This window comes from Taurulus bubalis, assembly GCF_910589615.1.
Source record: "Taurulus bubalis genome assembly, chromosome: 19".
NCBI classification, from domain to species: Eukaryota; Metazoa; Chordata; class Actinopteri; order Perciformes; family Cottidae; genus Taurulus; species Taurulus bubalis.
In genome coordinates, this window is record NC_136607.1 from 7,576,786 (window position 1) to 7,600,118 (window position 23,333).

The 23,333-nt window shown below is 40.6% G+C and overlaps 3 protein-coding genes across 3 annotated transcripts; all 3 read left to right on the top strand.

Annotated features, from left to right (window-relative positions):
• Nucleotides 1–1,348: 1,348 nt before the first annotated feature.
• skor2 (SKI family transcriptional corepressor 2) lies at nt 1,349–10,022 on the top strand (the record flags this gene model as incomplete). Its single annotated transcript, XM_079235447.1, has 8 exons — nt 1,349–3,322; nt 4,002–4,065; nt 4,828–4,905; nt 7,492–7,557; nt 7,726–7,824; nt 8,054–8,121; nt 9,336–9,399; nt 9,890–10,022. 7 exons carry the CDS (start codon nt 1,349–1,351, stop codon nt 9,390–9,392), a joined length of 2,406 nt encoding a protein of 801 aa, XP_079091573.1. The 3' UTR covers nt 9,393–9,399; nt 9,890–10,022.
• A 2,109-nt stretch (nt 10,023–12,131) lies between these two features.
• Nucleotides 12,132–13,736, top strand: ier3ip1 (immediate early response 3 interacting protein 1). Its single transcript, XM_079235713.1, has 3 exons — nt 12,132–12,239; nt 12,568–12,669; nt 13,029–13,736. Exons 1-3 carry the CDS (start codon nt 12,149–12,151, stop codon nt 13,082–13,084), a joined length of 249 nt encoding a protein of 82 aa, XP_079091839.1. The 5' UTR covers nt 12,132–12,148; the 3' UTR covers nt 13,085–13,736.
• A 2,223-nt stretch (nt 13,737–15,959) lies between these two features.
• Nucleotides 15,960–23,318, top strand: hdhd2 (haloacid dehalogenase-like hydrolase domain containing 2). The gene is made up of 9 exons (XM_079234981.1): nt 15,960–15,997; nt 19,188–19,297; nt 19,434–19,536; nt 19,640–19,745; nt 20,352–20,436; nt 20,805–20,970; nt 21,222–21,272; nt 21,636–21,699; nt 22,106–23,318. The coding sequence occupies exons 2-9, from the start codon at nt 19,197–19,199 to the stop codon at nt 22,204–22,206; spliced, it is 777 nt and encodes a 258-aa protein (XP_079091107.1). The 5' UTR covers nt 15,960–15,997; nt 19,188–19,196; the 3' UTR covers nt 22,207–23,318.
• Nucleotides 23,319–23,333: the final 15 nt, after the last annotated feature.

Here is a 23,333-nt window from a genome sequence, read left to right on the forward strand (position 1 = left end):
TTTGTGCTTTTTTATTATTCATAAAGCATACTCAATCTAATTGAGCTGTAGGCAACATTTTTAAATATACATTTCAGAAGGTGTCATTTTTATAAAATACTAAATCCCATTTCCAAGTAATATTATATATTTTCAGCACATGGGAGACTTTTACTATGAAGTAAAACATTGTGAGTTTTATTCTATTTTTAAAACATTACTGTTTGTTTGTTAAACAAATTCCACAATTAATTTTCGTGTAACCCAGCACAGAGAAGTTCCACTAAACACGTTACCATTGTTGTGGTAATGCTTCTTGAAATACATCCTAATACATTTAAAGACTTGTATGCCGTATTTAACCAGTGTGTCACCTGAATGTGCGACCACATTAATGTGCCACTACCAATTTTTTTAAGGGAAAATGAAGGTTGATATAGTTGTTTAACAAAACGGTAGAATAATTGTTGCCAATAAATTGCCTCCTAAACTGCCTTAATATTTTTCGTTTCCCTTTAAATAATACTGGAGGATGAACAATTTAGGTTAAAGTGTTTTTCTAGATATAACAAATATTTAAATACGTCAAATTTAAAAATTAATTTGTGGCAATATGTTTGGGTTGAAATGTGAATAATATTGTACGTTTATTGTAACCGTTATGTTAGAAGAGTGTGTTATCCTTCAATGGCCAACTACTCTAGAGGACACACACACAAGAACACATTCATTACTTCAGAGTTACGAATGGAAAGCCGTAAAAACAATACAAAGGTTATATTTATGGGAAAATAAATACATTTTCTGATATTCCTTATTTCATTTTTTTTAAAGGTAGAGGAACTACATCTGAAAAAGAAAAAAGAGATCCTAGCCAAACACCACACATAAATGGTAATGGTAATGGTGTACCTCAATTTAGTTTATCATTTTTCTCTGGCCACAATTATTTTGTAAAAGTAGTTTAAATGCCAAATCTATAATATAATAAATTGTAGTAATGTTGAAGCACTTCCAATAAAGAAAAAGCTATTCGTCGATAAATTGGTTAACAGATACATTTGATTTAAATGCAATTAATTCACAATAATATTCAGTATTTCAATGTGCACTTTTATTTTTAATTTGTACAAATCCCACACATAATCATGTCATTTCTGGTCACATCTAAGTGGTAGAACTGTGTACATAATAAGTAATTATCTACCTATTTCATATTATCTGTAATACAGAGAGACAGGATATGTGTGTGTGTGTGTAAACTTTAACGAGACCATTTTTAGAGGGTAAAACAAAATCAACATGTGTGTATCTTTCTTTCATCCTTTTCTTTTATGCAGGTCGTTCTACAAACAGTTTCCCTCCAAGTATGGACAAGACCCATCTTTCGAGCACTAATGACATCATCATGACGAGCTCAACAGGCCCCTACCAGCAGGAACCCCTGACACCACCCAGAGCTGCCCATCACCACTCCTCATCTTCGTCCTTATCCTCCCCTCCTCCGTCCTCCTCGCCCCTCAAGCCGAACCAGGTCGGCCAGGTCATCCTATACGGCGTTCCCATTGTATCGCTGGTCATTGATCACAACGAGAGACTTTGCCTGGCACAGATTTCCAACACGCTCCTCAAGAACTACAGTTACAATGAGATTCATAACCGCCGCGTGGCACTGGGCATCACCTGTGTCCAGTGCACTCCGGTTCAGTTGGAGATTCTTCGCCGGGCCGGTGCCATGCCCATCTCGTCCCGCCGTTGTGGCATGATCACCAAGCGTGAAGCCGAGCGCCTCTGCAAGTCCTTCCTGGGAGAGAACGCGCCGCCCAAACTGCCCGACAACTTCGCCTTCGATGTGACGCACGAGTGCGCCTGGGGTTGCCGTGGTAACTTCATTCCAGCGCGCTACAACAGCTCCAGGGCCAAATGCATCAAGTGCTCTTTGTGCAACATGTACTTCTCCCCAAATAAGTTCATTTTCCATTCCCACCGCACACCAGAAGCCAAGTACACCCAGCCCGACGCTGCCAACTTCAACTCCTGGCGACGACACCTCAAACTCTCTGACAAACAACCGGCGGATGAGATGGCCTTCGCATGGGAAGACGTCAAGGCTATGTTCAATGGAGGCAGCCGAAAGAGAGCGCTGCCCTCTTCGTCCCATTGTTCCTCCATGGGTCATATGAAGAGTCACTCAGGTTCGGGACTGCCTCACATGATGGGACCTGACCTGGTCGCTCAGAAAAGAGCCCGCTTCGAGGACGACGATGATTTGGATGGAGGCAGTCTGTCGCCCCGTAAGGCCCCGCGTAGCTACCCTGTCATCCCTGTCCCAAGCAAAGGCTTCGGCATGCTGCAGAAGTTCCCCCCCACGTCGCTCTTCCCCTCGCCTTACCCCTTCCCGACGTTCGGCCTCTGCCAGCAGAAAAAAGATGACAGTGATGTTTCAGGTGGCCAGAAAGCAACGGGGTTGTCGGGTCTTTTATGGCCTGGCCGCAAAGACACCTTTTATCCTCCTTTCTGCATGTTTTGGCCACCGAGGGCAGCAGGAGGAATCCCTGTCCCCACCTACCTCCAGCCTCAGCCCAACGCCCTCTCCTCCCTGGCAGACAACCCCTCTCTCAGACAGGCCTTTTTGGATCTCTCAGACCCCGGCGAGCCCGTAGCTGTAGCTGGCAACGGCAATAGTGTCAGCGCCACCATGGCCCCCGGCAGCGGGACTACAACGCCCAGACCCGGGCTGTTTGACCCAGAGTGTACAACAGTAGCCCCTGACCTTCGCCCCGTGACGTCGGAGGGCTGGCTCAAACTCCTTGACAACCCGACCCTCCAAACCAGGAAGCCGAGCTACGGCTCGGCCTTCCGACCTGTCATCAAGGATGCCGAGAGCATCGCCAAGCTCCACGGCAGCGGCGCTGGGACAACGGAGGAGGACTTTGGGGTCGTGCTCGCCAGGTCAGATCGGCACCAGCGGCTATCGCCCAGCAGCAGCTGTAGTTACGGAAGTGATAGCGGAGGAGAAGGAGAGGTGGAGGGGGCGGAAAGCGAGGAGGAGGGGGAGGTGGATGTGGAGTCGTCGAAGCAAGAGGACGAGGATGAGGAAGGGATCTTCACAAGCAGGCCGCCACAGACTCAAACCAACCTGTACCTCCCCGCATTGAGCGACAGTCACGGAGAGGAGCGGGGGAAGCAGAGAGGGAGTGGCGCCGTGTACACCAGCACCTCCCCTCCCTCCTCCTCGGACCCCACGCAGCAGGAGTCCTCGAGCCCGCCTGCCTCCCCGACTGCTAGCCTGCCTCTCTCCAGCTCCACCCCACCTCACCGAGAGGACCCAGCTTACAAAAACGTAAATATCCCCCCAGGCCACTTTAGCTAATTATTATTTAAATGGTGCTGCAGTCAGGCAGTGATGTGATCTGCATAAGCAGATTGATAGGCTGGTTTTCTCCCTGAAGAAATTGAAACAGTAACCCCACTCTGATCCTGGCTAATAGGCCCAGGTGTGGGTTGTTTAATGGCCACGGTGTGTTTGTTCTCCCTCTGTCACCCCAGCCTGTTAGGGCAACTCTAATCTTTAACCTGTCGACTCCCACATTAACCAGGCCTCCGAGAGAGAGGAAGGAGGAGGGAGGTAGAATTATGAGGAGCATTTTGAACCGTGAACAGAGCGAAATCCTCCATTGAGTAACATACTGCAAATACAGCTGAGGTAAAAAATTATAAAAAAAGGAATATATTCCAAATTGCGTCATTACAAATGAATGCTACCATTCGCTGATTTAAAAAAAAGCAGGGCGCCAAACGGGGAGATTACATTTGCCAAGTAATGAGTTAGACTCCAGATTATTAAGAAAATAAAGCAGGAGTTTATAGAATAACAAATGAAAGCCCACCTTGTAATAAACAATAACCACATCAAATAATATTACTATGTCTATTGGACTTGTTGTTCCGCTCTGTTGTAATTGAACTATATGGTGCATCGCATGTATATGGAATTATAACCGACTATATGTTGTTTTCAGGCTCACAAAAATAGAGACGAAGGACTACCTGTGTACGCAACCAAAGACAACTCCAGCGTTTCTGGTGAGCACATTTCCATATTCTGTTTCGATGCCTTTTCATATTTTTGATGCACGGGTTAAAAGGTCTATACGATTACACACTAGATAAAGACAAAATAGTTCTTAGAAAATAATTGCTTTACGTTTTACTGTTCATACAATTCATTATCTTTAAACTCTAAAATGATTTCATCCCGAAAGTTAAAATGAATCATACACTGTGAATCATTTGCAAAATCAAAACACAGTTTCTTTTTCACATTATAATCTATGAAAAAAAAACACTTTTCTTGCTCTACTGTTCGCATGATGGGTTGCTCGACACTACGTCTTTCACCCAACAGTTGTTTTACAATGTCTTTCATCAAGTGTTTGAACGAGTTTTACACTGTTTCATCAAATAGCATTACCCAATCTATTTCAGCAAACTGTTACACACTATCTGTTCCATCAGAAGTCTGAGTCAGTTGTATTATAGCGTCTTTGTTTCATTTAGTGTCTGAGTGAGTGGTTTTATAGTGCCTCCGTGTCCCTGCGAGGCTCATATTCCTGTGACGTTTCATTTGCTCCTCTCATCTCCCACGCCGACCCTTTTTTTTTTTCCGGCGAAGAAAATGTCTTTGTGTGTTTTGTGGTGGTGCGCTCACACGGCACCACGTACACACACAGAGGACTCACACACCATGCGCACACTTAGTTATCTCCATGTGTCCGGATAACCAGCTCAACCAATGGGCCTTACTGAAACTCTCTTCCTGTCTTTCTCTGTGTCATTTTCTCTCAGATGAAAACAAAGAGCAGAATAGTTTCTTTGTGCCAGAGAGTGAGACGTCGGCGCCCGACTACTGGAGAGAAAGCTCAGGTACGAATGCTCGCTTGAATTTGTGTGTGTGTGTGTGTGTGTGTGTGTGGTTGCAGAGCAGCTGTAGATGTCACAACAACAATGCAATCAATGAAGAAAATACAGTGAAACAATTAAATGACATGTTAGGTACTCTCAAATGTCTAATTATTAGGAGAGCAGGGTTAATTTCATTTCGGCATTCGGCTTTACTCTAGTGTAATTTGAATCTCACATCGCAGAGCAAATCTGCCGTCTTTATGAAACTTCAGATGGAATCATGATCGAAAATGTACATCAGGGAAATAATAAAAACACAATTAATTATTGCAAAGGCAGCTGGTGACTGAATGGTTGTTAGCAAATTAGAAGTACAATTTTTTTATAACATATTTAGATTGCAGGAATAGAAAATATTTGCAGTCTGACATAAAACATTATCAATATTGAGAGGCAAATCAATCAATAAACACATTGTTTAACATTGTTATGCACATTGCATTAATACATTAATATAATTACATTAATATAATGGCATCAAAAGCAACAATCTCCCTCAGCACACAAAGTATGAAGATGCATGTGTATAAATGTCCATACATAAAATAAACAACGCGTATTAAAAACATATGACTTAATATACATTAGTGTCAATGGCGTTTCTTCTTATTAGACAAATGAGACTCAGAATACTTAAATACTTGAGAGAAAGCTCCTCAGTCTTCAGCTTCATCCACCTGATTCTCCTCCTCCTCCTCCTCCTCCTCCTCTCAGACGTGAGTTAAGGGAGTCATATAAATACCCAGAGATGAAATAGCAGTGGAAAGCTGATTCTGCCGCCGCTCTGCCACGGCTGCTCTCTTAAGCGGCGCTGTCGCCGGGGCTGTTTCTCTTAGGGGGGCCGTTATAGTTCAACAAGAAAACATCAGCTCAGAGATAAGCAGCCACGCTGGCAATCTCCATCCTAGACCCATATCCCCGCCGACATAATTGCCTTTTTTTTCCCCCTCCTCAGCGCAAAAACCCCTTTCCCGTTTGAAAAAGATCACAGCTTATTGCCTTTTTATATCTGTCAGGAAGACATTAAAAGTGCTTTATGACATCTGTGCCAACATTTATATCTACCCCCCCCCCCCCCCCCCCACACACACACTCCCTCAACCCCTACACACACACACCGTAATGATCCCTGCGCATAATGTATAATGTATTTCGAAAAATTACACGAAACAAATTAAATGAGACCACCTTTCCCCTGATTGCCAAACGTCTCCCTGGGCGGTGGGAAGCTCTACGTGATTAGAAGGCCTGATTCCTCTGAGTCCCACCACCCCCCACTTTCACTGTCTTTAAACTCTCCCTCTGTTTCTAGGGAGAAAAAATAATCTAATTTTCCATTTATGTAATGCAAACCGCCTTGGCTTTGACTATTCACGGTTAATTGACTGTCAAACGAGGTTGTTATCCTCGGGCACTGTCTGCAAATTTGCTTGTCAAATGAGACAGAGAGAGGAGAGGAAAGGAGAGGAGGAGTGAGGAGAGGAGAGCTCTCTCTCTCTAAATGAGAGAGAGAAGCATTGGGGAGGCTTAAGGAGCCGGGATGTGAAATGACTGGAGGAGAATATACACATCGAGTTTGCTGGATCGCTTCATTTAAGGCGCACAATGCCTCATTGTCACGATTCAGACGTTAGCGCAAACACATACATGCACATGCAGAACCAAATGGAAACTTTGAGAACTGCTGAATTTTAAAACAGCATGCGATGAAGATGTTTGTTAAAAGCAAAGCGGATGGAAGACGGTGGAGTTTTAAAGCAACAAGTAGATTGCCTCCAGGAGTAAAAAAAAAAGCTTTCAAAAATGTACACAGACGTGTAGTGAAACTACATGACTATAATAATACTGATTTACATTGATTTACAGTCGTTCTATCTCCATGCAGTTTTCATATCTACTGTATTGTATTGATCAAAACAATTCACCAGCCAGCAAATGATAGTGTTGACATTATAATGCAAACGTTTGAGAGCGCGGTAACCTGCAAGCTTGCAAAACATTTTAAGCAAATTGGTATAGTGGCCTTTTAAGCTTCTACTTTTCAGCACAGACCTCCACTTCAGTTCGACAGGCTGCAACATCGATTGACTCTAATTTCTGAAAGCGAGTAGTGTGTTCGTTTGTTTTCCTAATAGAGAGCAATATGGTCTGACAGCATGAAGAGATTGAGCCTGTCAGGGAGTGAGTGCAGTGAAGGCCTCCAGCTACAGTGCCGTCAAACTGTTACTACAGACTTGCATCGACATCTGGTGGCCAAAGAGTGAATTGCAGCGCGCTGCCGCTGAGGATGAGGGATGCAGGTTACTGTTGATGCAAAAAACTAAGTAACGATCCGCCAGGACCGATGGGAAATCGGTCCATGACGAGATTATGATTATGTGACTCACATATGTGTTGCATATTAAATATACTGTCTGATGTTGTGTAAGAATAGGATGGAACAACAACTGAGTAACGGATACACTGTAACTATGTCTAACTTTAGGATTGGCACATCCTAAAAAAAAAAAAAAAAAAATCTAAAAAGAAGTCTCTCTATGTTTTCAGGCGATCGAAGCCAAGGTGCTGCCTCTCCTGTGCCGCTAAAGAAGGACGTCGAAAACATGGAGAAAGGTAAATATTTTCAATTTGAATCACACAGTTTGTAGATTAAAAAAAAATCCCCACTCCTCTCAGATGGATTGGCTATACAGATGTATGCATACTGCATTTCTAACAAACCGACCCCTTTTCTCTTTCTCTGCCTCGTATTTTCATTTCTCCTCCTTCCTGCTCCTTCAGAGGAGCTCCAGAAGGTTCTGCTTGAGCAGATCGACTTCAGGAGGAGACTGGAGCAAGAGTTTCACGCTCTGAAGGGCACCTCACCATTTCCTGTCTTCCGTAAGTCACTTTTTTTTCTCACTCTACTGGCATTCCTTTTTCATTCTCCGAAGGGCACCTTCTCCTTCGCCATCTTTCTGAAAGTTCTCTTACATTTTCTCCCCTCTTCCCCCCTCCTCTCCTACCTTCCTCTGTTCCCCCTGCTTTTTCTACGTCTCCTTCATCCTTCACCAGCTATATTATAATAACTGTACTTTATCAGTTACTCAACTACTTACGCTAATTTCAGATAATTTCCAAGACCAGATGAAACGAGAGCTCGCCTACAGAGAAGAGATGGTTCAACAGTTACAGATGGTAAGATTACTAATGATACAATCAGCGCTGAACACTGATGGAAAATAAATATCGTTGTTCCGCCTTTAAACGACAAATGAAAAACCCCTTTTATAGATACATGAATATAAAAAAGCCTCACTGCTCGCGTCGAAAAACAATCACGGTAATGATTTTCACAAGGAATATAATTAAGACTAATTATAAAGCGCTTCACAGTAAAATATAGTTACACTATTTGAAGAGGGAAAGAAGAACTTAAAAAAAACGCATGAGGAAGTGTGGCAATAACAAACCAATTAACACTACAACCACGGTACACTGTAGGCATGAACACGAAATACGAAGCCATGCCATGAGACAGGAAAACAGGAATAAAACGAAGATTAAATAAAGCCACCAATATGGGACTGAAGTGGACGGTGCTCCTATTCTTTATCTGTCCATCAAACGACGGAGCCAATCGTCGAGTTTGTCTTTCATGGGTGAGAAGTTCCTCTGCAGTCGTCTGAGTGTTTCCGTCCACATCAATCACCCGAGCAGCTGGCAGACAGGCTGACAGACAGTGTTTGTCTTTGCTTTCTGACACACGCACCAACACACGCTCGTATGCACATGATGTCAAACACACACACACACACACACAGACGCTGCATTTGTGCAACCGAACAGGCATTCAAGCCTTATGAGCGTGAAAAAAATACAAAAATCTAAATTGACTAATGTGTCTAGAACCAGCAGATGGATCTGTCTGAGAGTAATGATACATTCATTTCTCGCAGACATTCAAATGAACTCCAGCTAAATTTGAGATTTATGTTGCTGCAACACGTTTGAGAATTTGGATTGATTATCGCAGCTAAACATCTCAACAAGAATATTTGATTTTTCTATTTTACATCATCAGTGTGATAAAAACTTTATGTTGTTTACAGTAAGTTGCTTCTTTTTACTGTTAGGGAAATGTGTTTCTGAAATAAATAAATGTTATTAACCCTCAAATAATACACTGTTTTAAAACTAAAAAGCCATTTTGCAGTGAATTTCAAAGTAATATGAGTCAAATGCTTGTAGCGTTTGGTTGTGGCTTCTACGTAGGTGGCAGTTATTTGGGGATGTTTAATCTCAAGGTTTACGAGGCCATATGAAGACCATGTACTGTACCGTATATAAACCGTATGTATAAAGAAAAAAAAAATCTAACATTAGTGTCTCTGACTTTTTGTTGCTTTCAGATTCCCTACGCAAACATCATCAGAAAAGAAAAGATCAGCTCCCATCTAAACAAATAGCTAAAAGGTGAGTGTTTTTTAATTAATTTGACAATGCAGCTTTTTTAATGGAGAAATATCCACATGGTAGATGCAAGGTGAGAATATAAGCGTTTAATTATTTAAAACAAAAAGCATCTAGAGGAAGTTCAGCAAAGTTTAATTGCCTCTGAAATAGTTTTTTGGAAGCGTTAACCATATTTAGCTTGGATTTGGTTTGTTGTCGTACCAGGAATAAACATACACTATCTGCAAATTAAACTAGTTTGCTTTGCCGTGCGGTGATAATTTAATGGCAAATGTTGACATTCAATTATATGTTGTTTAACTTAGCGTCACAATTACTTATCCTGGTCCAGCAAACTTCAGCCATCTGATGGCTACAGTGTAGGTCACAGCTTAACAGTTTAACAGCGTCCTCTGGACCCTTTGTGACAGACTTTAGTTAAGTTTTTTAAAAACACTAAACCAGGACATCACACTCATGTTGTGTTTGCATTCATTTATTGTCTTCACAGCCTGAACCCACAAACTCCCACGTGAGAGCAAGCAGCTGTCTGGATTTGCGTGAACTCCCCAAGAAGAAGAAGAAGAAAAAAATTAACACTCACGTGAAAACCGACTGAGAAATATAGGAGAGAGACTCATAACGGAAAGGAAAATGACATTATATAAAACATAAGTACTTTTTAAACGTTTTCCTTCAACAGTGTTTTTTCGGCCCCCGCAGTACAACCCCAGTTAACAGCCCTGCACTTAAACTCTGTCCCGTACAAACAGCAGTTTTGACAAGTTTCCCTTTTCCCCTGGGTCCAGTTTATTCCCTGAACTGAAATCGGCCAAAACTGTTGACATATGGGGAAACAGAATGACTCCTCCTCTCTTCTCATCGAAGCTTTACCAAACCCGGACCAAAGCAACCACGACCTGTCTGGTCTTTAAAACAGAAGAGCGAGAGGAGAGCGTCGCAGAAACAGTAAGACCGGGCGTTGTTGTCTGTGACTCTGACTGCTGCTGGCCCAACTGTACATATGCCACACTGTGGATGAGGACAGACTTCACGCTGAGATTGTCGCTGTTGTTGTTAGTGTTGTTGCCCTTGTTTCACCAAAATGGGGACCCTGAAGAGAAACGAGCATACCGACCTTTAAATACTGGCAACATCGCATCCCAAAGGGACGCTCCTCATCATGTCCAGCTGTGTTTATTGACCAAAACAAACTTCCACGTGAACACAAATCAGTGGTCAGCGTCAAGTCATTACATGAGAGTAGGTGTGGTGACTTGATGCGACGGCCATGTTTACTCTGTTAGACGACCCAACTTGAATATATGCCATGAAGAACAAAATAAAAAAGGAAAAAATGAATGAAGGTGGTTTGGGTTTTAAGTATTTATACAGGGTGGTGTCACAAAAAAGGGCAAAACTAATTTTAAAGTGGCAGAACAGTTCAATAGTTTTAGTATTTGGGAGTGACTTCTGAGTGTAGAAAAAACCTAAAACATACGCGGTATTATGTTCAATGCATATGTTGCTGCACTGGTTATTTTTCACCTTTTATTCCGACAGGAGGAGAATCCTTTGCTCAAAGGCACCCTTAAGATACGTTTACCTTCTTTCTATCCTCCATCGCACATGCTTCGCCTCCACCCACGCAGGTGAAGGTGATATTGCCACCGTCAGCTAAATATGTGGGATGTCTTCAGATGGCGAATGGACTAGTAAAAGCCAATTCTGTGTACTTGTTTGCTCTCCAAATGAGTCTCTGGTTCCACGGAGCAAAAGACTGAAGTTTGTTAGTGTTGTATATCTACTTGTAAATGATTTCACCTGACTGTATACAATGTCATAGTGAGAATGCTGAACATCACAGGCGGTCTATCTATATGTGTTTGTTTGTTTGTTTGTTTATTTATTTGAGTATCGGGGCTTAAGACCCTGATTGTGAAAATATTATTTATTATATTGTCAAAAGAAATAGAAAGCAACATGTTGTTGACGATGATAATGGGTGATGGTGACGACGATGATGATGATGATGGTGCAGTCAAGTGTATGTCAAATATAATTGAAATGAGAACTCGCCCACCTTGTTTATAGAATGCAATGAATGAATGGATAAAGCTGTCATTTACTGAGAGAAATGGTATCATTATAAACGGTTAATGCAGATGTATTTAAATATGTTCTTGTAGTTTCTCTACTATTTATGTGTAAATTAAAAGTCTATACAACAACCAGCATGTGGTTTTGCTGTTTATGGAAATTAAATCCTTTTTAGCTTTATGCACATAAGTCATCGGTTTACAGGGTGGACCTCCTCCCAAATTAAGACACATTATACTAACAGCTATTAAAACACATGGATTGGTAAAATACACATGGACATACAGACATCACAGCAACAGACAGGTGAAAATGTTATAATAATATAAATATAGTAATGTGTATTAATATATGTATTTAGACATGACCGCAACATCATATTTTTTTGGTTATTATATTTGTTTATTATGGCTTAATAGTCAATAGTCAAATTTTTTTTAAATATCTCAATATATATATATATATTTATATATAATGTTTTTTAAATAAATGAAGATTAAAACCCTTCATTTGTTTTAGTCCATGAGACGCAGAGCGCATGCACGAGACCACTTTCTTAAATTAAGCGCACAGTTCTTCACGTAGGGATCCGTCCTTTTACTGCACGACCTTCGCGGCCCGTTTACGGCAGCTGCATCTGTGGGAGTGGTGGGACGAAGAAGTTGCCAACATGGCGTTTACACTTTACTCTCTCATCCAGACGGCGATTCTGTGTCTCAACGCGGTCGCTGTGCTGCACGAGGAGAGGTTCCTCAGCAAGTGTAAGTGCTCTGCCCTCCTGTGAACAACCTCCATCAGGCGTTGTGCTGAAATAACGACGCGTACCGCGTAACGAAGAGCAGCTAGCTAGCTGTATAACGGCGAAACTATTAGCATTGAATGGACTCATGTTGATATTTCTAGGGAGGAAATTGTGGTCCGTTCAATTAGTATTGAGTTCACGAGTCATGAGTCACTACTGGAGAAAAAGATGATTTATTTAGCTTCCTCCTGTTTCCTGTCTCCTTTCTGTATTCGTGTCCCTCTTTCCTTTTTTTCTACTTCCTCCGCCGCCTCCTCCCTTCTGATCTCCTTCCTCTCCGTCTCCAGTCGGCTTTGGTGTGGACCAGGGAGTTGGAGGTTTTGGGGACGATCCAGGAGTCAAAGCCCAGATTCTCACCCTCATCCGCTCGGTCCGGACCGTGATGAGAGGTAGGCAAACTAATCCTTGAGCATTACATCTTCTACGACTACAGGATTTGCTGAGTGAATGTCATGTTTAGTTCAGTTTTAGACACTGATTGCAATGGATATCTGACTGTTTGATACATATAACATAACCATACACTTGTTATGATTGCTCACAGTAGGTCAAGCGTTTTCTATTTGACGATATAAACCAAAGAACTATTGGTTTGAATAAGGAAATGCCTACTCATATAATAATTAAACTTACCAAAGGTTTCAATAATTTAAGTATAATAGCCAGCACTAGTATTAAAAGGTTTTAGGATTTTGCAATGTGCTCACTGTTTTCTTTTTTCTCTCTTCTTTTCTTCTTTTTCTCACAGTGCCATTGATATTGGTGAATTCGGTCTGCATCGTCCTGCTGTTACTGTTTGGCTGACAGCGTCACCCCAAAGATGAAGCCAGATGACCAGACATGTGCCAAGGAACAGACACACACACACCCATACACTCCGATACACACACACACACACACACACACACTCACACTCCAATGCACACAGAGACATATCTGTCATTCAGAGACCTTTTCCAGTCATCAGCAGGGTGGAGACATTCAGGGCTTCCTTGGAAAAAGGAAAACTTAAGTCAACCTGCAGGTGTTTTCATCCAAAGAAAAGAACCGACCTGTCAGCCTGTTTAAGATATGTCTGGTGTGGACTTAACGCGATGACTAAACCTAACTTAACCTGCTCGTCAGTGGGACACTAAAGGACAAATTGATCGTGAGACCATCGACACAAGGATTTGATGATATGTGTTATATGTTTTACCGTGCCGTTACAAATGAGAAACGTCATCGAGGGAGTGTTGTCAGCAGTAGGGCTGGATATTCGGTAAATATTTATTACGTGCTATTGTATTGCTATCCAGAGCTATAGCTGTCTTTTTACAATTTTCTAATTTAGAAATTTGGCTGGGTTTACACACAGACTGCTCAAATTAGTCGGGGACTACAGATGAAAAATAGCCTCTTGGCTGACTGGCGCCTTTACAGGAATGTGTTATTAATGTGCACCGTCCCTGTCAAATACAGCAATAAAATATATTTGTATTTTACGCTACAGTGTTATTGTGTGTTCTTTTTGTGTGTCCCAAGATGTAAAAGGATTTATTTAGAAATAACATTGCTGCCACTACAGGGAAATTACATTTGACTTCACACAACAATGCAGTTGGATGGCCAATAGTCTTATGGAACAAAAACAGCTGAACTGCTAACATTATTCACTTTAAGCCTGGTTAGTTGAACATTACTTTAAGGCGTATACACATTCAACACATAAAGGAGCGGATAGACTTTGAGTTTCAGGATTTGTTGACACTTGACATTCTGTCAAAGAGACTGCTGTAAAACGTGTTCCTCTCTGTGCCTAAAGAACGTAACCGGGACATCTAGATGGAGAAGAGGCATTGTGACTGTTATCTGATCAGTCGCAGTGAGGGAAATCCACAATCCGATTCTCATCCTCACTTATCGCTTCCTGTTTATTTATCCATCTGTAAGACTTTGGCTGGATGTGTTTCATCTAGATTTGAAGCTACATAACCAAAAAACAGCTCTAAATGATGCATATTTATTGTACACGTCATTTGTTGTCTTTGATATGAATCAATTTAATGAAACATTTTTATGTTGCCTTTTTAATATAAGAGTCACTTAAGCTAAAGTACATCACAAATAACCCCCTTCTTACTGATGTGGTAATGCATTTTAGCAGTACTTTTACTTCCACTTGAGCAAAACTATACTGTTTTACTGAACCTCTGCTCTGAGTAAATATTGACGTATTTCTCTCGACTCGATGCTTGTCGATCTATCACTGCTCCACTTCCTAAATAATCTCCATATGTTGTGAATTATCACAATTTCCACCCCTCACTTATCACCACAAATATGTTCATAAACAATACTGCAGTTTTGAATCTAAATACATGGGAGAGGGAGTAAAGGAGATCTGCTGGAATTAGAAGCATATGCTCATCAGGGAGATTTGCTTTGTAAAGCCACTTTGATCTGTGATTAGTCCGAGTTTAGCTGTGGGCTCACAGTAAAATCTGTAAGCGATCATACATGAATATGTATCTGCACATCACAGGTCAGGATGTCTGGTGTTTGGGTTTCTGGCTACTTGAGGAAACTTGTTTTGTGACTGAATGTGGAGTTTTTAAGGGATTTAAAGGTGCACTAATTTTCATTTTTTGGATTTTTTAAGTTTAATGAGGTGAATTCCAATAAGACAAACTCAACATTTGAAAGTTCTACATTATTCTATTTTAAATAATTGAGTAGGTATTATGGAATACATTTATATACTTAGAATAATAAAACAAGCCTAATGGTTTGAGACTATACACTCTGATTTCTGTCCATCAGATTCTACTTGAAATTAAAGAAAATATTGAAATAAAAGGTCAATCAAAATGTTCAATGCATTTTGATGTCATAGACTAACACATCATTGTAGAAGGGAGACAAAGATAGAGGCATGTCCTTTTTAGTTTTCTGTAACAAAGTCACAGGTTTATTCCCAAAAATACAAGGGTTGATGAAAGCACCAAAAGAGAGAAACTAAAGCAATAAAAGAGGTTAACAAAGAAAAAAGGAATCAGAGAGAAAACATACCATAAAAGCAAGTATGTTGATGATTTAAAAGATGGTACTTATTTAGATATTGTCTGAACAAAGACAATCATAGTGTGAGATTAGTTTTCATGTGTTATGTTTACACAGTTGATCAGTTGAAAAATATGTTTGTGAAAACCAAAAACTGAAAACTAAAACAACAACATTAGGAAACAGTGTTTATCACTGGAGGTGAAAGAGGATTTGATCAGTGCTGTCTGGCATCGGGCAGAGATAAGGTTTTTTATCGTTCTGATAATACCTCCCCCTCATGTTAAATCTCTCTGAATGCCCTAAAAGACCCACTAATACGATACATCTGTTGGCTGTTAGCGGAATGGGGCACATATGTTTTTTTATTTTTCATAATGAGTGATTAAGTTGTTATGGATTTCCCTCTTATTATTATTATTATCTGATTTTACCATAGAAATTGGAAACAGAAAAAAAATAGTAATATCAATAGAGAGTGATGTAAAAAAAAGAGATATTATTGAGAGAAAAAAAAATCAATAAAAACTAAAAACAGAAAAGATACAGGAATAGAGAGTAGAAGCCGCTGTAGAGCAGCACCGAGCTCAATATAGACCTTCCGGTGGCGAGACGCTTTAAAACACCAGCGAAGAAGAAAACGTCAACAGGAAGTAGGAGCTGCAGTCGCTAAAGGTTAGCTGTGTAGTTTGCTGACTTTCCAAAACATCGTAAACTCCAATCACTTGTTGTGCCTTTCGTGCAACAAAAAACTGCGACATGTTGCTCAGTATGTGAGAATGAAACGTTTCCCGTCCCCAGCTAAATGAGTGCCACTTCAGCTTTGACTACATTTGCATTTACCAGTGATGTCGACAACGAAGACTGTTTGTCCAGCAGCTGTTTTATCTATGACGTAACGTTGCTAGGAGCACAGTTTGACACGTGTTTGCTATGTTAATAGGCTCGTTCGAGATGAGCCAGTTCTGCGCAGAAGCGATCGGCGGCGATCGGCGCGCAATGCATGCCGGTTAGATTTGTGTCCGACTTGGTCCCGACTTGCTCTGACGTCATGCACACGTGGTCAACGATACTCTCACGAGATCAAGTCGTCATCGATTTCAGAGTCGCAGTTGCTTTCCAACGACTGCGTGGCCCAGTGCATGATGGGAAACGCCTGGCTGTCGCCACATCAGAGAGCTGATTGGCTCTTAGATCTGACAGCAAACACCATGTGTTGTAGAAAATCCTTATTTTATGTGTAGTTGGAATACTTAACGCTGGATTATTGACTATTTGTCTCATGTTTGATCTAAACACATTTCTTGTGTGGTTGTTAATACAAAATCGTATTTATACAACACACATCAAAACTACTAGTTATGTATTTCACAGGCAGACATAAAAAGACCAAAGGATGCAGCTACACACACATTTCTACATAAATATATATGTACAAACATATGAATAAATCCAAACATGATCTTTAAACTACAAGTAGACAAAAGTTCGGAACTAACAGGAAGTCATTTTTTCTGTGACTTCCTGTGTCTACTTTGAAGGCAGCTGAAAACTGTCCGACTTGATCGCAGTTTTTTGTCAACGCCTCCTGCTGCGGCCGCCTGCTCTCGTCTGGATTCCAGGCGAGGCGCAGCTCTAACGAACGAGCCTAATATTTTCTGTAATTAGTTTAAGGGGCTCGGCCGACAGTGACCAGTATCACAAAACAAAAGAACTAGAAAAACTAGAAAATTCCGCAAACATGCTCTATATGACTCGTATGACTTTATTGAAACAAAAGTAAACCGTAATTTTTTTATTTCAATATTTAAACTTTAGCTAAATATAAATGGATAAGAGGAAAACATGGAGGTTGGCGTCTGCAGATCTGAGGTCGCAGAGAGGTGTGAACGGGGCGAGGTCGTGAAGGGCGTTTCTAGGTCATGAGGACGAGAATCTTGAACTGGATTCTTTGCTGTATGGGGAGCCAGTGGAGGTTTTGGAGGACTGGGGTCATGTGATCTCTGGTGCGGGAGTGGCAGAGGAGATGGACAGCTGATTTCTGGATGTATTGTAGTTGGTTGATGGTTTTGGTGATGTGCCGTACATGATTCTGTTGCAGTGGTCCAGTCGAGAAGTGATGAAGGCGTTGATGAGTGTTTCAGCGGCCGAAGAGGAGAGGGAGGGGTGTAGACGGCGATGTTTTCAAGATTAGGGAAGGCGTTTTTTATGATGTGCTTGTAGTGGTGTTCAAAGGTGTCGGGCAGGACCAGAGTCCAGATATAGACACGACCTGAAACCTGTGAGGCAAGAAAGCTCAGAGACTCTAGGGAAGAAGAAGAGTTAGTGATGTGCATTGATGGGACATGAACTCATATAAGGAGAGAGCGAGGAGGAGAAAGAAGCTCAGTGTATCTGAAGATTTCCCCAGCAGTCTAGGCCTGAAGCAGCATCTCCAGGGACGAACACAGTTGTTACATTTTTAACTCCACAAAAATACAAATGACATCATCGCAATCTGCAGAGTCTTTTCTCCGTGTTGATAATAATATGTTGGTGATTGGACTCGTTTTTGCAGCTGTCAAGCAGCAACCATTGATAGTCTTGCTCACTATTAACAGTGTCAGTTGTAATAACAGCCTCATCATAACAGCTTTACAGTCATTTGAACCATTTACATCATCTATTAGACGTCTTTTGAAAGGCTGTGCCGACTACTTCTGTGTTATTTGGCCAAGAGCGGCTGGTATTTACTAAATTATTAATTTATATAAATAAGAATTTAATATTATGAATAATCTCTCAAAATAGTTTTTGAATTTCTAGAATTATACAAATCATCATCACAAAATAACACAAGCTTTGTTTTCTGCAGAATCTGAACTTCCATTTCAGCTCATAAAACCTTGTTAGAATGATTCTAAACAACATGGAGATGTGAAAGTGACAGAAAGTGAGACGGGTCACTGTTGCAGCTCAACACGGTTCACCCACAGACAGTATTTGATCCAAACTGGTTTCATTTATTTTAAGAGTGATAATATGATCTGAAGTGAACGCTGCTGTTCATTTCCTGCTCGTTAAATTTAGTAACCAGAATCCTATCACTTTGTTGTTAAAAAGTGTGTGTGTGTGTGTGTGTGTGTGTGTGTGTGTGTGTGTGTGTGTGTGTGTGTGTGTGTGTGTGTGTGTGTGTGTGTGTTTAAGCTGTTCTGGTTGGGCAATAAGAGCATTAATTGTACCCTTGCATTGATAACTACATGACAGAAATCCAAGCATGTCTAAATAATGGGGGATCACAGTGAAATAGTAATAAAATACAATCCCAAATCTCGAGGCAGGAAGCCGTCAATTCTGGGGACAAACCGGTCAATAATCCTCTCATTTTGGCCAATATAGGTTTGAACAACGCAGTAATCTGATTTAGTCTGCCTCTACCTATGTGAATTATGATTATTAATGTAAAAGCTCTAAAATAATACATTATTATGAAAGAATAAGCTTTTTTAAACTGAGTAAAGCTCCATTTACAGTGGACCTTGGTCATATTTAGCAGTTCAGTCAATCCTGATCAGAGGCTGCACTCCAAGCAGCTCTTATCTAACAGTGTATTGGCGGCTGTTCATTCAAAGTAAGTGAAAGTAAAATTACAAATGAGAGGGAGGATTATTATTATTATGATTGTTAATAGTTCCATATGACTGGGTTTATATGAAGAGTGCAGCACAATCTGGAAAAGCTGCGGATTGTAAGTGTACATTTGTTTTTACGAGTGTCAGAAGAAATGAGGGTTCAGAGCAGGACGCATCACACCCGACTGCATCTCCACAATCTCCAAAACATTTTCGAATGACCTCTAATCAGTTCACCACGACCTCCTCTGCAGGTCCCCGACATGGCAGGCAGACGGGCTCTGAAGGCTGTGCTCATCGACCTGAGTGGAACTCTCCATGTAGAAGACACAGCGGTGCCTGGGGCGCAGGACGCCCTCAACAGGTAGGAAAGGAAACGGCTCCCAAACCGAGGGAAACCGAGGATCAAGAGGCCGCATGAAGAAAACCAATCTTCTAGGATGGCTGCATAATTATATTTCGTTATTACAGATCCATCTTTTGCGTTTCGTTGCTGTCAGGTTGCGGCAGGCGTCTGTAGCCGTGAAGTTTGTGACCAACACGACAAAGGAAAGTAAGAGGAACTTACTGGATCGACTACACCGTCTGAACTTTGACATCCAGGTAAAACGTCCAAAGCCATGTTTGAATCATGTTTACTGCGATGTTAAAGATTGAAATTCACACGAGGCGATTCATGGAGTGATGCGTCTGCTCCTGACTCCAGGAAAAGGAGATCTTCACTTCGCTGAGTGCAGCGAGGAGTTTGTTAGAGCAGAAGCAACACAGGCCGCTGCTGCTGGTGGAGGACAGCGCACTGGAAGACTTCACAGGTGTGTGTGTGTGTGTGTGTGTGTTTGAGTGAGAGTATATGTGTGTTTCCTTTAGATTCTTTTTTTTCCATTAACATTTTGTTTCAACAACCAAAATGAAAGATGCTCTGGGTTGCAGTTAAACAAAGTGTACAGAGATCCAACAAAGTTTAAATGATAAACATTACATTTGACAACAATTAAAGTGTTCTGTACAATGAGCCCAAATAAGTTAATACACTGAATATCTAACAGAGCAACAAAGATACAGTTCACCATTTTCTGAATTTGGCGCCGACAATTATTGATATAGTCCACCATTATTGTTACTCTTCATATTGCTGCTGTCAAGCAAAAACCTTTTCATTTTCTCTTTATCTTGACCACCTTTCTGAAGATGGTTTGTTAATGTTACCTGAACCCAAACGGTGAATATGTTCTACCTGTAGCCATCACATTGTTTTGAGAGCCACAAACCAAAGAGTGGTCCACTGCTGTCGGAACTGATCTTGACCTCCTGACCTCTCCCGTCCTCAACCCTTTCCACACTTGCTAAATTAAATAATCATATCAAGATTATTACTGATTTACTAATCCTACTGTATATGTGTCTGTAAACGTTTCCAGGTATTGAAACCTCAGAGCCAAACGCCGTCGTGGTCGGACTCGCTCCAGATCACTTCAACTACCAAACACTCAACAAGGCTTTCAGGTGGTCAACCTATTCAGAAAACACACGCTTCAGTGAACCGCGGCATATTTGAGTTATTGAGAGCTTTGCTGGCAGATCACTTCGGGTCAGATTATTTAATGGCCTAGTTTTTTCTCGCCGCCATGAAAAAATAAAAACATCTATTTGCCCTTTTAGATTTCTCTTACTGTGCGTTATTTCCTCAGAAAATTGGATCTAAATCAGCTATCAGGTTTTACTGACCTTCCTTTTTGACCAGTGGGAATTGCATTGTCCACAGTTAGTAACTGAAAATGCCATCTAAACGTTGTAGTTACTTCCCGTCTGTTTCCTGCTCATTATCTTTATCAGTACGTTGAAGCGTGCTAATCATGTGTATTTCTCCCCAGAATGATTCTGGATGGCGCTCCTCTCATTGCCATCCATAAGGCTCGGTACTACAAACAGAAGGATGGTTTGGCCCTTGGCCCCGGGCCCTTTGTGACGGGACTTGAGTACGCCGCAGACTGTAAAGCTACTGTGGTGGGGAAGCCGGAAAAGGCTTTTTTCACTCAGGTTAGAAACTCATATTTTGACTCAAGTTATAAAAAAATGAAAAAAAGCTTTTGCGCTTTATCATAAATTGTTAATGTATGGACATTTACGTCATAATATGCTTTTATAATACATTTTTGACCAACTGTAAGACAGATTTCTTATGTTTTTTTTCAGGTATTGTCTGAATTGATTTCATGGTTATGAAAACGTTATTCAACTATTAATGAGGCCTCTCTTCTCATTTTCGTTTCGTTCTTGCCTTTAAACAGGCTCTGTCTGATTTGGGATGTAGCCCCGATGAAGCTGTCATGATAGGCGATGTAAGTATATTGTCAATTTTGATTCAGTAACATCAAATGAATTAGTACATTTGTATTTACATTTAGTGGAAAAACTTGTATAGGCTGGAGTGGCACATGTATATACACAAGAGCACATAGAGTGAATCAAACTTGAGTGAATTTATTTAGAAATATCACATTTTTTACTATTTGATAACAATATGAAGGGCCTTTAGAAAAGATCTTTCTTTTTGTAACTTCGATCCCAAATAAAATAAAAACTTGCTGAGGTGTTTCTGTTGAAAACAACATATAACGATTTCCACAGCAGCCTGTGAACGTGAGTAAAGTGACATGCACACTTTATTAAATGTTGGTGTCCCTTTGCTGTTTTTACCACAGGATGCCAGAGATGATGTGGGCGGGGCTCAGAACGCAGGCATGTTGGGAATTCTGGTCAGAACCGGTAAGACAAAAACATCCTCCTCTGGTTTATTCTCCTCGCTCCACCAGTTTCACTTATCCTTCCAGTTCTTCCTTTTCCTGTCCCTCCCTAATCTTAACTTTAGTCACAAATTCATGATAACTCGCTGCATCAATGCAACATCGTTCAGGTAGGGGTGGCAACCAACCACAAGAGAAGGGATTGAGGGACTGACCCATCAGTAAGAGTAATATCTAGAGCTAGAAACACAATCTGGTTCCGGATACACACACACACTCTGTTTCTGACAAATATAAACATGTACATATTTTTTAATAAATGTTCAGGTCCGTTATTGTTGCTTCATTGATTTATCAAACTTTAAAAACCTTGTTTTATTATTATTGTTGTTTACTTTTATTGATGACATTCCACTTCTTCCCATCAGGTAAATACAGAGAAGGAGATGAGAACAAAATCAACCCTGCTCCCCACCTGACATGTGACAGTTTCCCAGAAGCTGTTGACCACATCCTGAACATGCTATGAGCTAGAACAGTCACGTTTTCATTTTCACGTCCAGTGTTAAAGTAAAGCATGCATTTAACAATTACCAACCATCGTTTGCAACAATTACATGTTTTGTCATGATGTATGAATATAAGTTTGACTAAAAAGATGTCCAGCTGGTATTGTTTATTATTTAATCGTGTTCATGATTTTTGGACAGAAACATAGGAAAGTCAATGAATAGTAGCAGCGGCTCAGAATATCAAGTCATCAAAGTCATAATATATTTAACATTTTTATACAGAATAGCAAGTCATACAATATACAAGTATACTATGCCATGAAAAAAAATCATAATCATAGTGTGCCATACAATGTCATCCCGAATGGCACAATACAGTATACCAGACCAAGTAAGAAGAGCATGACAAGAAGTTTCATAAAAATCATGAAATACAGTATTTCATAGGATAAGTCAAAAATGTAATTAGTACGCCATACAAATGTCATATTACCGTATGTCATAACAAATGGCAGTGTGTAGGATGTCAATAAAAATATTGATAAAAATATGCGTCATGACATAGGATGTCATTAAAGATGTTATAGTTTATTCTGCCTCAAAAGAAAATGTCAAAACTATTATAAATATATGTATAAATATATGTTTGTACATATGTATCTTTGTACTTGTGTGTTGTCTGCATTATCAATATGCAAATAGCCTACTTTTTAAGGGCCCTTATTTCTACCTAATGTATGTCTCTGCAGACACCTTGTATTATGACTATCAATGTTTTTGTTGGTGGCATTCCACCTTCTGTTCTGTCAGGTAAATACAGAAAAGGATATGATAATAAAATCAACCTTCCTGACATGTGACCGTTCCCCAGAAGCTGTTGAAACACATCCGGAAGAACCTGCAATGAGCGAAAAGTAACAAAACCCTACAGTTTCATTTATTTTATAGTCTTTCAATTGGACAAGAAATCCCTCCAGCCGCCAGTTATCATTGTTATATAATAACGTTTTTTAATTATTCCCCTCATCCTAGACATCCTTAATTATTTCCCTCGACCTGATTAAGAAATTAGAATCAGCCTGTAATCCTGTGTCTTGATCGAAAAGAAACATTGACATAAAAATGTCTCTTCGGGTGTGGGACT

Bases quoted from the DNA above. Each gene is read 5' to 3' on its own strand.
- hdhd2 (XM_079234981.1), top strand. From the start codon at position 19,197: ATGGCAGGCAGACGGGCTCTGAAGGCTGTGCTCATCGACCTGAGTGGA. The intron at 19,298-19,433 runs GTAGGAAAGGAA...CGTTGCTGTCAG, and splicing joins GCGCAGGACGCCCTCAACAG to GTTGCGGCAGGCGTCTGTAG. The intron at 21,273-21,635 runs GTAAGTATATTG...TTTTTACCACAG, and splicing joins AAGCTGTCATGATAGGCGAT to GATGCCAGAGATGATGTGGG.
- ier3ip1 (XM_079235713.1), top strand. From the start codon at position 12,149: ATGGCGTTTACACTTTACTCTCTCATCCAGACGGCGATTCTGTGTCTC. The intron at 12,240-12,567 runs GTAAGTGCTCTG...CTCCGTCTCCAG, and splicing joins GGAGAGGTTCCTCAGCAAGT to TCGGCTTTGGTGTGGACCAG. The intron at 12,670-13,028 runs GTAGGCAAACTA...TTTTTCTCACAG, and splicing joins GGTCCGGACCGTGATGAGAG to TGCCATTGATATTGGTGAAT.